At 30.8% G+C, this 11,079-nt stretch overlaps 3 protein-coding genes across 3 annotated transcripts; 1 reads left to right on the plus strand and 2 right to left on the minus strand.

Moving 5' to 3' along the window:
* Positions 1-1,160: 1,160 nt before the first annotated feature.
* LOC137922333 (uncharacterized) lies at positions 1,161-4,745 on the minus strand. Its single transcript, XM_068765315.1, has 4 exons — positions 4,448-4,745; positions 3,746-3,937; positions 2,879-3,090; positions 1,161-2,326 (listed from the first exon to the last, which is right to left on the minus strand). Exons 1-4 carry the CDS (start codon positions 4,627-4,629, stop codon positions 1,161-1,163), a joined length of 1,752 nt encoding a protein of 583 aa, XP_068621416.1. The 5' UTR covers positions 4,630-4,745.
* A 502-nt stretch (positions 4,746-5,247) lies between these two features.
* Positions 5,248-6,756, plus strand: LOC137922382 (ribosomal silencing factor RsfS-like protein, 312). The gene is made up of 3 exons (XM_068765365.1): positions 5,248-5,594; positions 5,929-6,189; positions 6,514-6,756. The coding sequence occupies exons 1-3, from the start codon at positions 5,321-5,323 to the stop codon at positions 6,681-6,683; spliced, it is 705 nt and encodes a 234-aa protein (XP_068621466.1). The 5' UTR covers positions 5,248-5,320; the 3' UTR covers positions 6,684-6,756.
* Positions 6,757-8,529: 1,773 nt separating this feature from the next.
* Positions 8,530-10,732, minus strand: CycY (cyclin Y). The gene is made up of 2 exons (XM_068765169.1): positions 10,626-10,732; positions 8,530-10,542 (listed from the first exon to the last, which is right to left on the minus strand). The coding sequence occupies exon 2, from the start codon at positions 10,419-10,421 to the stop codon at positions 9,411-9,413; it is 1,011 nt and encodes a 336-aa protein (XP_068621270.1). The 5' UTR covers positions 10,422-10,542; positions 10,626-10,732; the 3' UTR covers positions 8,530-9,410.
* Positions 10,733-11,079: the final 347 nt, after the last annotated feature.

Consider the following 11,079-nt stretch of genomic DNA (forward strand, 5'->3'; position numbering starts at 1 on the left):
TAGTTTTCGAATTTAAACTCTGTCATTCTCATAAATAAAAAGATTACAAAACAATAAAAATTTTGGGGATTTTTTGTTCGGTACATTGTTTTTAATTTTTAATTTTAAATTGTCGCTTAAATATTCAGTGAGAGAAAGATTTTTAAATCCGTATTAATAACATTGCCTACTTTACTAAACATTTTCTACTGAGCGATATATTTCACGGCATAACAGCAGATTTAGCCTTTAATGTGTTCAAGTTAACGGACATGGCTAAAAATTCTACGGTATCGTTAACAACCAAACGGATGAGTTCACTCGCAGCCGTTGAAAAGCATTTTCTTTGAAGTATGTAGCACAAAGCACTATGTTTATTGCCATTGTTATGTTACGCCATGCATCTCTTATGGAATCGCAGACAGCAATGTACATAGAAGAATGGCTAAAATAAATCACATGGATCGACCACCAATATTGTCATTTAAATTCGTTGTTAACTTTTTCTATTTTTATTTTAAACTATAGTCTTGAAGTAGCAAAAAAATACATTAACCTTTGAAAGATGTCTGAACGTATAATTTAGTACAACAAATGTTAACATAAATGCAATGTCTATGAAATGTAAGTAAAATACGTATTTGATAAGATGAATTTCATACGAATCTTTGTTTTTTACGATTATAGTTACTCCTATCAGTTTTTATAGTACCTACCTACCTACCGTAGTACTTTTGTTTAAATCCTAATAAGACTAGAAATAGAAAACATTCTGAATTTAGAACATAAGAATAAATAAATCTGTATTTATTATCCAACTCAAGATCCGTATACAAATTTAGAGAGGATTTTTTGTAGGTTCGTGTCCCCCTTATCTAGCTAATTATCATTGTTTCTAAGATGATTATTCTAGTTTCTTTATATTTACTTATAATATGGTTTGGTCACCGTTTTAAAGATGGTCAATCACGATGAACTCATAGTTTGGCCTCTTTAAAAATTATCACTTCTACCAAAAGCTGCATATAATATATAACAGCGTCATACTGTGGATAAAACTCTACTCTTCGTTAATAATAGTTGTACATTTGTAGTAATAATCAATGGCTATTATATAAGTAGATTTTAATAGAGTTGAATTGATTGCATACTGGAAAAAGTTAATAAAACAAAATTCTCTGCTATTTTTTAATTTCATTCGCTCTATTAAAATAAACTAGAGTTTCTCTAGGTTTTAATAATACAAAATATAATAAGAAACATAAATAACTTAACAACATGCTGCCGTATGTTACTATCACGACGAAATTTCTCCACCAACTATCATAACTGTTATCAATTGTTGCCCATAACGCGGTGAAAATAATGTTTTCAACAGTGCATGTAATAATCCAAGTCATGTGCCACACTCTCACGTGTCGAAAACGAATCTTAAATTCCATTAAGCAAAATAGATGAATAAATGCAAGAAAAATATAGAATGCCCGTTTAACGGTTGGTGCTTGAGGAACTATCAGAAATAGCAACGTCAGTTGATAATGAGAGAAGAGCAATATAATTGCCACATATGGAAAGAAATTGATGAAAGCAGCGATAGAAAGCAATCGGGAAATAAAAAAGGCATACCAGCCCAAATATTGAACGAGTCCGGCGGTCATATCTTGAGGCTCTAAACCACGGATAAAAGATCTAGGCACACGACGAGGTACGTCAGGTTCTTCATGTATGATTTCCCAATGCTTTCGTCTTGGCGGAGCTGATAGCCAAGTGGGAATATTTTCTGCATTTTCCACAATTTTTTCTGCCCATTGTGCTAGAGAACCAGGTCTTGGTGCGTGCATCATCGGCGGTGGTGGGACATCAACCTTTTCAATTATATACTCTTTCGTATGACGCCGAGGTGCTACCCTGTCTATTATTGTTATTGGTCGAACATACTCGTCATCACTTTCATTATTATCATTACGAAAAGTCACCGGAGACAAATAATCTGAGCTTGAATCTGAATCAAAGGCGCTGTCTTCAAAAAATGAAGACGCCTTTTCCGAATTTCGTGGAGAAAATTGAATCAAATCGTTATTTGTTTCATTTTTACTGCTGCTAGACTTGTTAGAAACACTGATTTGTCTCTTGATTGGTTCGTAAATATGCTCGGAAGGTTGATTTTTTTCATTTCCAACTTGATTGGATATTTCAGGAACTTCATTTGTAACTTTGTCACTATCGGTCTTGCTATTCCATGGATATTGTCGCCCACAAATTTTCTCCCTCTCAAATCTTCTATACAAGGAAGCAGTACTCGCCATTCGCATACACGATGCAATAACACTTACTGCTTGAACTGAAACTAAGAAAAAAAAATTGAATACCTTGTTTGCTGCTATAGGAAAAAGTGATAAAACATAACAGAGTAATAACTAATTACTCTTTTACTGTTCTTGTCATCTATTGGTGGTATATATATATATATATATATATATATATGTGTGTATATATATATATATATATATATATATATATATATATATATATATATATATATTTCACCCTGTCGTACACCCAAACATCAACGGTGTCAGATATAATAAAATAATGTAACGATAATATGGTATTTTCATGAACGGGGTAAAATACATTTTATACACGGATTTGTACTCTGTACAGTACTTTCAGCCCCGCTCTCCCCTACGAAAACGTCTTATCGTGTGCACACTTTCAGATGCAACAAGTTATTGGTATCTCGCTTTCCAATGGTAAATAAATGTAACATATTTCTAACATGTTTCTTGTTTAAAATTAGATATTTCTCTTTATACTTTAGGCCACGTGAGCGGGGGACAGTTGATTTTATGTGAGGATATTATAATAACTCGATATAATTTTTACAAACATGAAATACCTTTATTAAAAGTCGGCTCTGAAAAATGTGACATTAGATCCAAAATGTTTATGATCGCATGCGGTGCGCAGTGCATGAAAGCTTGTAAAAATAGATACAGTTCAAGTGGGGAAGGCGCTCGCGCAGAATCCAAAGCTTCCACTGTACGCTGTTTGTCCTCTGCGTAAGATGCAAATACTCCTTCTGTCCACCAGAATATGAGATAGCAATATCTGAAATAAAACGCCATTTTCATAGTATAATTCAATGTTTTTTTATGGTAAGAATTACCACGTATTTTTAATATAAACGGTCGTTGTTTTAAAACATTATATTGGTAAAAAAAAGTATATAAACTATTTTTATGGCACGGTGTAGTAGAGAACATAAATTATATGCAAGTTATATTGAACTTTACCTAAAGATTAAACCACGAACGGAAAAAAACCACACAGCTAAACATTTATTATTACCAGAGATAGAATGTCCTGGTGAATATTTACCCAAAGAAAAAATGTTTTACGCAGTTTACGAAAATAAATATTTTATAAATTCCGAAACTTTAAGATTATCAAATTCAAAACTTTAATTTTCACAAAATCACCGACAAAGTCAATAGATTGCCAAGTTATAGTAGGCAGGCGATGTAGCGCTCAGAACAGATTGCCGCTGGGGTCTTAAAGTTCTGGAGTGAAGACCACGGATTGACAGACGCAACGTAGGACATCCCCCATAAGATGAACGTAAAGACGACCTTGTCAAGGTCCTCGGAAGATGCTGGATGCAGGCCGCTTTCATTCCTTATTGCCACTCTATTCAGAAAGCCTACGGAAGTCTTACAGGTGAAATGATTATGATGACTAATGTAAATTACGATCTAGCACTAACCTTCCGATGGCAGCAACAGGAAAGAATATCGTATTAAGAATTTGTATTAATATCCATTTAATATCTTTACTGTCAATAGTAACTGTAAATGCGGATGTTTCTGTTTGAAGTCCAGGAGGTGGCGCAGCCAAGGTAAATGCTAATGAGATTATGGCGGGAAACACCATCAGTATAATACAAAAAACAGCAAGTCTGAAATGCATTATTAATGTTATATGTAATTTCTAGTTAACGTGCTATATAATAATAGTAATCATTATTTAACATTTTTTTTAAATACGTGATTAAAGCAAATACCTATAACATAAATCTGCTATTGTATAAGTGGTCATTTAAGTCACGAATATGATTTATTTCTTGATCCACAAAGAACAGAAAAAAAAAGATGTGCTGTGCGTCTTCATTTAAAAAGAAAAAATGCTAAAATTTTTTAATATATATGAAGAAATATAGGATATACAATATCCTATATATTCAACTCATATTTTGGAATGTTTTTATGGTTAAACCTATTTCGTCACTGACAAAATTTAAAAATATACATTTTGCGCATTTTTCGGGAATCGAAATCACTATTTACAATCATTCCAACTCACGTGTCTTCATTATTGTTTTTTTCGTAAATCACTCTTGTTTCCGTAAAAAATTAATTAATATTTGCCATATATCTTAAAAAGTGAATTATAAATACTAATAATTTACCCATCATCCCCATTACAGAAATGTTCGTAAACCAAAGTTAAATCATAACAAATAACTGTTAGATACACAATAAGTCCACCGCAAGACGGCAGTACACGATGTAATAATAAAGTCTGCCATATGGGTAACTTTTTGCCCAATATTTCTCCCGAGACTTCACTATCTAATTCACATACCACCATTTTTTTTTACTTTTACTCTTTGCACTTTTTTACTGACATGTCACTGAATTTAATAGTTTAATTCAACTAAGTATGAAGTAGATTTTAAGGCACACGAATAAAAACAAAAATGAATATTTTCCTCGCACCTATTGATATATTCTGATTAGATAACTGTTTGACTCAAAGCGATAACAAACATGACATAGTTTAATTGTAGGATTTAAAGAGATAACCATATTTTCTTTTTTGTTCAAACTTTGATAATCGGTATCCAAGTTTGCAAAAGACGTTAAAAAAATCCTATAGCTTCTTATGCCGAACCTTTTAATTTAAATAACGGAAACTTGTTACAAGATACAGTTCCAAATATTAAATTATTTAAATTTCCGAGATGGATTTCCGGTAAAATAACGGTCAAGAAAATCTATCCAATCCAAAAATCTCTTTATTTAAAGAGATAAAGACTTAATAATATATATTTAATTCTTCAACGTCTATTACTATTACATAATATACAAACACGGATTCTATATGATAAATATATAATATTTTATAAATGTAAAATGTAGATGTGGCGAAAAGACCATTATCATTATTAGAAAAACGAAAAGCGCTGTCATTTGCAATAACAAAGATTTAATAAAAAAACTCCTAAAAATGTTTAAATTCCTTAGGTTCTGATTTATATGGTAAAATCTTTTAAATAAAAATGTTTAAAAATACAATAACACGTTTAGTTTCTAACATTAAAAGTTCTAGTAGTATTACAAAACACATTCACATTGGCAGGCCATGTTTATTTCATTGTACTGTTATCACTAAAAGTCCCAGAAATGTATCTAAAAACAGTTCTGTGATGTCTGGTAAATATGAGATAATAACTGAAACAAATTTACCTGTGATAGAACACACTGCGGATGAAATACATTCAGAGGAAAAATACCCTATCCTTAGTGATGAATTTGATGGCATTAATCTTGAAAGTGAGTATTATAAAATTTTATATTATTTTATTTTTGTACCACAAAGTCAGGTACAGAGCTAACTGTAGTGGACACTAATGGTAATGATAGCTTTAAGTTAACTTTTGAGCCATTTTATATTTGTAGCCATATTGTAAAAAATTTGAATTGACAAATAATTCAATTGCGTTAGAAGAAAACTTACCTTTGCCTTGCGGACCAATACCATTCTATTCAGAGTTGTTTAAAATGTAGTATGTCCAATATTGTCTATGTACATGCCTAAATCTTTAATGTTTGCCATTTATATTGTTAACATTGTACATATGTGATCATACATTTGTTCTTCTTTCAGGAGGTAAAAATGGTGTTTTTGAAATAAAAGACCTTGTAGATTTATTACATCGCGAAAACTCCAAAAATATTTTTGTAGCTTCTGTACCAAAAGAAATCAATTACGTAGAATACATTTGTGTAGTTAGTGGTCGTAGTAAAAGACACATTAAGGCTCTAGCGGAGTTTGTGCGTAAGGTTTATAAGAAAAAGTGTTATAAGTCAGATAAAATACCTAGAATAGAAGGTAAAGATTCTGATGAATGGATGGCTTTAGACTTAGGTAAGTAATTATAAATTGTTAACAGTTATCAAAAAAAAATTCTCTTTCCATATTTTACAAAATATTGATTAAATCCTGTAATTTATTTAATAAACATTATGGATTTACTTGTAGGTTCAATTAATAGATAGCATAAATTAGTGAATATAAATTTTAAACCCATTTATTTTGCTTCTTTATAACATTTAATGTTTTTTGCTTTCAACCTAAACCTAAAATATTTATGCAAAAATTGACCTTTTTATAAAAATCAATTTGATTCAGAATATTCATTGTTGCAGTCAAACTTTTGCTCAAATAAAATGATAAAATATTTTGTTTCAGGCAATATTGCTCTTCATATATTCTCAGATAAAGTTCGAGGAGTGTATGACTTAGAAACGCTTTGGTCAGTCGGTCCAGAATATGATGAAACAATGACACAGAAGAGTGATGTTGTAAATATGTTTGAAAATTACAGTGCATATTTAAAAGACCTAAAACCTCTAGCATGAATGAAAATATATATGTGCAACCTTTGTTAGCAGTAGTAATTTAGAAAGTTTGTTAATAAATCTGAAGTGCAATTTTTTTCCTTTTAACTTACATTTCCTACCTAACATTTTTTCATTTAGGTTTGGTACAGCAATGTATCTAATAATTTTTAGGTGGTAGGGTGGTGTAACTAATCCTTAAGAGTCACACTGTTAACTTTGGGATAATATAAAAATGTCACAAACTCTCTACTGAAAATAAGTAGTGACAACCTTATAACACTATAGTAGATAAAAGGTCATAATGGCTCCAGAGGCAACAATGCTGTTCCAGCTTGATCATTTATTGTAGGCAGCTCCAGAGCCTCTCATACTTTTACCAAATGGTAAGACCAGATCTCTTGTATTGAACAATACTAGAAGTCAACACAGTGAGTTATGGATGGATCATATGGTGTGTCTATTTGCAAAAATGGTAGTACCTACCAAGCTGCCGACTCTCCAGCACCCTGTTCTGGCTGTCGCGACTCGCGAATCAGACTGCACCTGGTGGCAGAGATCTTAACTGGTCGTGGTCTTTATAACAACTTTGCTACACACAGTTATTGGTGCAGAGCGTGTGTGGAAAAGATTGAGACTGCTGCCCACATACTACTTCAGTGTACAGGGATAGCATTCTACAAGATTGCCCATATCGCATAACAGAGGTGTCTCTCCGAGATCGCCGGCGACCTAAGGAGTCAGCTGGGATTTCTCGAGGAATCGGGTTGGCTTGAGTAAACATAGACCCAACGCAAAATGAGTGCAGTCCGGCTTGGTTGCGGAAGGAAACCAGTCTATAGAGACAAGAAAAGACTAGCTAATAATACAAACACACAAATTTTGTAAGTAAAAAGAAGTCCAGTAGTAATAATGAAATATTGAAACATTGATTTATTACAATATTAATTAAAGGTTTATGTTATTAAAATTACCAGGATTCTGACATTCGAAAATATGCAATGCCTGCTATTGTTTACTTTTACACCTTATCATGTCAAACAAGATTTCTTCACTGAGTCAAACAATTGCTATCAATGTCAGGACTGTGAAAAAGATTAACTGTAAAATATATATGCAATTGATGAAATAAAAAACTGAAATAACCATATAACTACTATGGTATTTATCAACTAATATCTACAAAAAGGTATTTTCATTTTGCTTATTAAATGACATTAGTCATAGATTTTTAATGTAAAGGGCAGATTTCCTCCAGAAATTATAAAAAGGAAGAAACACTTGAAAAATCATAAAGTATATTCTAGTAAGATGTCTATTACAAAAGTTTAAATAGATTCATATATTTCTATGAGTTTATCAGTTTGCAAATTTAGTGATTACTAATTTATAGTATTGGTGAACACAGAACAAATACTGAGACAATTTTTAGGCATAAATAATTTATTCATTGAATTAAGATATTAAAGAAAAAACAAGATATAAGATTTCAGCAGAGGTATTGAGGATATAGGAATGCAATTATTAATTGCCACAACCATTTTTTGTAATTTAGTGTTCTTTCCATCGATAGGAATATTCAATAGACTTCAAACATGATTTCTTCTTGAAACAGAGAATGTGAAACAAATAATTTCGCATCTAGGAAAAGAATTAGATCTTTACCTTTTGCCATCATATTAACAATTTTTATTTCACATGCCTGCAAACAGGCTGTTAATTTTAAACATTTAAAAAAGAGTAAAAATGTATGAATATGCAATAGAGCATGTAAGTAATTATTAAACTAAAAATTAAAATTATGGTGATAACTTTAATAGCATTTTTTTCGGAAATATAGATTATTCAGTATTTTAGGTTCAAAATGAATAGAAGCAACTTCAAAGGTTAAAAACTCACAAAATTGTCTGAAAGTCTCATATAAAATGTTTATTTTTGCTTAATTTATATTATTGATACATATATTGGTTGTATAACATAATCATATGTAGATATTTATGAATTACTTAATCAATTCCTATTTTAAGTAACATAAATGTTTAAATTGTATTGAGAAAATATATATGTCAATGTACAATTGAAACATGTTTCACTATCAAGTTACATGATTTTAATTTACAAATTAATTTGGCATAATTTCATATACACTATATGAGAAAGCTAAATGCAATAAAATAATATAAAAAAATGGTGACTAATAACATTCACATTCATACCACAATCACAATCATTTTCAGTCAAAATGCAAATGCACATTCTTAGTTGTCTAATGTAACACTAAGCCATTTATCTTTAAAAGCAAAGTTAATACTTCTACTGTGTTAAATATGATAAAAAATGAGCCGATATAGGTAAAAGAAACATGTTATTAAAAATAAGTTAAAAAATTGCAAATATCAGTATTATAAAAAAATATTGGACCACATTACAAGTCTTTCTTTTATTCCTATCGTTTTAACATATTTCACCACAAATAAAATGACAGTTTTAGTGTTGAAGTTTAGCATTTGTGCATTTTAGTAATAAATTATCTATTAATTACAATATTATATAAGGATAATGGCAATTAAAAAATATTAAAAATATTCTTTTGCAAATCTGTAATTTTTACTACTATTTAGCATTATTTTATGCACAAATACTAAAGCAATGTGCCAATTATGCAAAAAAAAAATGTTGCAAAAGTTTCTAAAGACATTGGTAAATTTTAAAAATTTGATAGAAAATTTTGGCTTTTGACTAAAAAAATTAAGACAATATGGCCACACTACGCCTTACACCTGCACCTGAATTGACATTATCCAAACTGGACCATTTTTTTATACCATTTTTCACTATCTCAGCTGATATTTTGTCTTCCATTACACGAGACATTGCTTCCAATTTTTGTGCTCTCTCTTTGCTAAGTGGCTCACTGGGAAAAGCCAAGTCATTAGCTTCAGCTAGTGTGCGTAGATCAAAATAATACTTGGCGTAAACACTAGAGGGCACATTGATGTTGAATTGCAACATCTCCAAAAACTGTCGTTCTAGTTCATTCATATCTTCAACTGTAATGTCTTTTAAAATTTGGCAGTAGTCCACGTTCCAGACAGCTTGGTCATCCCAAACTTTACTAGCTAATAGAATTGCACCCAAAACTATTCTCTTCCAATTAGATGGAGCTATATCCAAATCTGCACATATAAGGAGTCTTTCCAAGTATACCAAAGTAATAATAGCACATTCCGCAGTTAACTGTGCAGCATTAAATAAGGTTCGGACAAATTTATAAATTTGTTTATGTTCTGGATTATACTTATCATAATCATCACCAACACCTTCCTTGCTTAATGGATGTAATTTCTCGTCAAAAATATCTAGCCTACGTTCTGAAGTTCTATTCTTTATATGATAATAGATAGCAAGGGCAACACATTTAACAGTATTTTTTAAATTAGGCTGTGACACTGTGCTATCATCTAAGTAAATTGTAGAACAGGAACTGCTTTTCTTCAACTTATTATCAGCTATTTGATGCTGACTCCGCTTTCTAGTCATCCCATTTTCGATAGATGCTTTAGACCTTTCCATAAAGATTGTACCTGCTATTGGATCTTGAGAAGGATCAATGTCGCCATCATCGGGTTCTCTTTCACTAATATGTTGTATGTTATTCGAACTTAAGTCTCCTTCTGGTGGATACTCTTCTAGTTTTACAATATCTTTTCTGATAGGAGACGGGCTGCGGTAACAACAGCAACTGTTTTGGTTTCCCATTTTCCACGTAAGTTCAAACCGCTAAATACAACACAATATCATTCTGCAAATTCTAACACATATTTAGATACGCATAAATAAAGTGCCGATCCGCAAATGTGACATAAAAGGTCCATAGTATCTGAAACAAAAGCAATGAATATTCTATTAGTATGTTTGCCTTTACACAATATACACCTATAAAATGATTAAAGAATAATAAACCTTTAACATTCTGCGATCACTATTTAAAGTAAAACATTCTTAAAAATCTAGAACAACTCTAAACAGAATTCATTTTTTAACTTTGACAGAAGCAAAGCAAAAAGCAAGCGAACGTCATTTTGAAATTGAAAAGAAACCTATGATCATAGAAACTATAGACAAACGTACTGTTATGTATGTAAATACTTACTTATTGCCTCGAATCTTTCATCAACTAAAAAAAAGTTAGAGTATCTGTAATACTAGAATTTTACGTAAGATGATTCTTTTGTAAGTAGTAATTAATATTTATGAACAAATTCTAAGAAATTCATTAAAAATAATTTCAATTTCGTAAGAAATAATAGTTTAGTACTTTAGGCACAATTATTTTGTGTAAAGTTTAACTTGATAAAAAAACAAGATCGTTGACTTAACTAGATAAATAATAGTAATGTTTTGTATTTATTTTAAC

The sequence above is a fragment of the Battus philenor genome, unplaced genomic scaffold (assembly GCF_028537555.1).
Source record: "Battus philenor isolate CCGP_79_NKW_IND1 unplaced genomic scaffold, ilBatPhil1.0.hap1 SCAF_2, whole genome shotgun sequence".
Lineage (NCBI taxonomy): Eukaryota > Metazoa > Arthropoda > Insecta > Lepidoptera > Papilionidae > Battus > Battus philenor.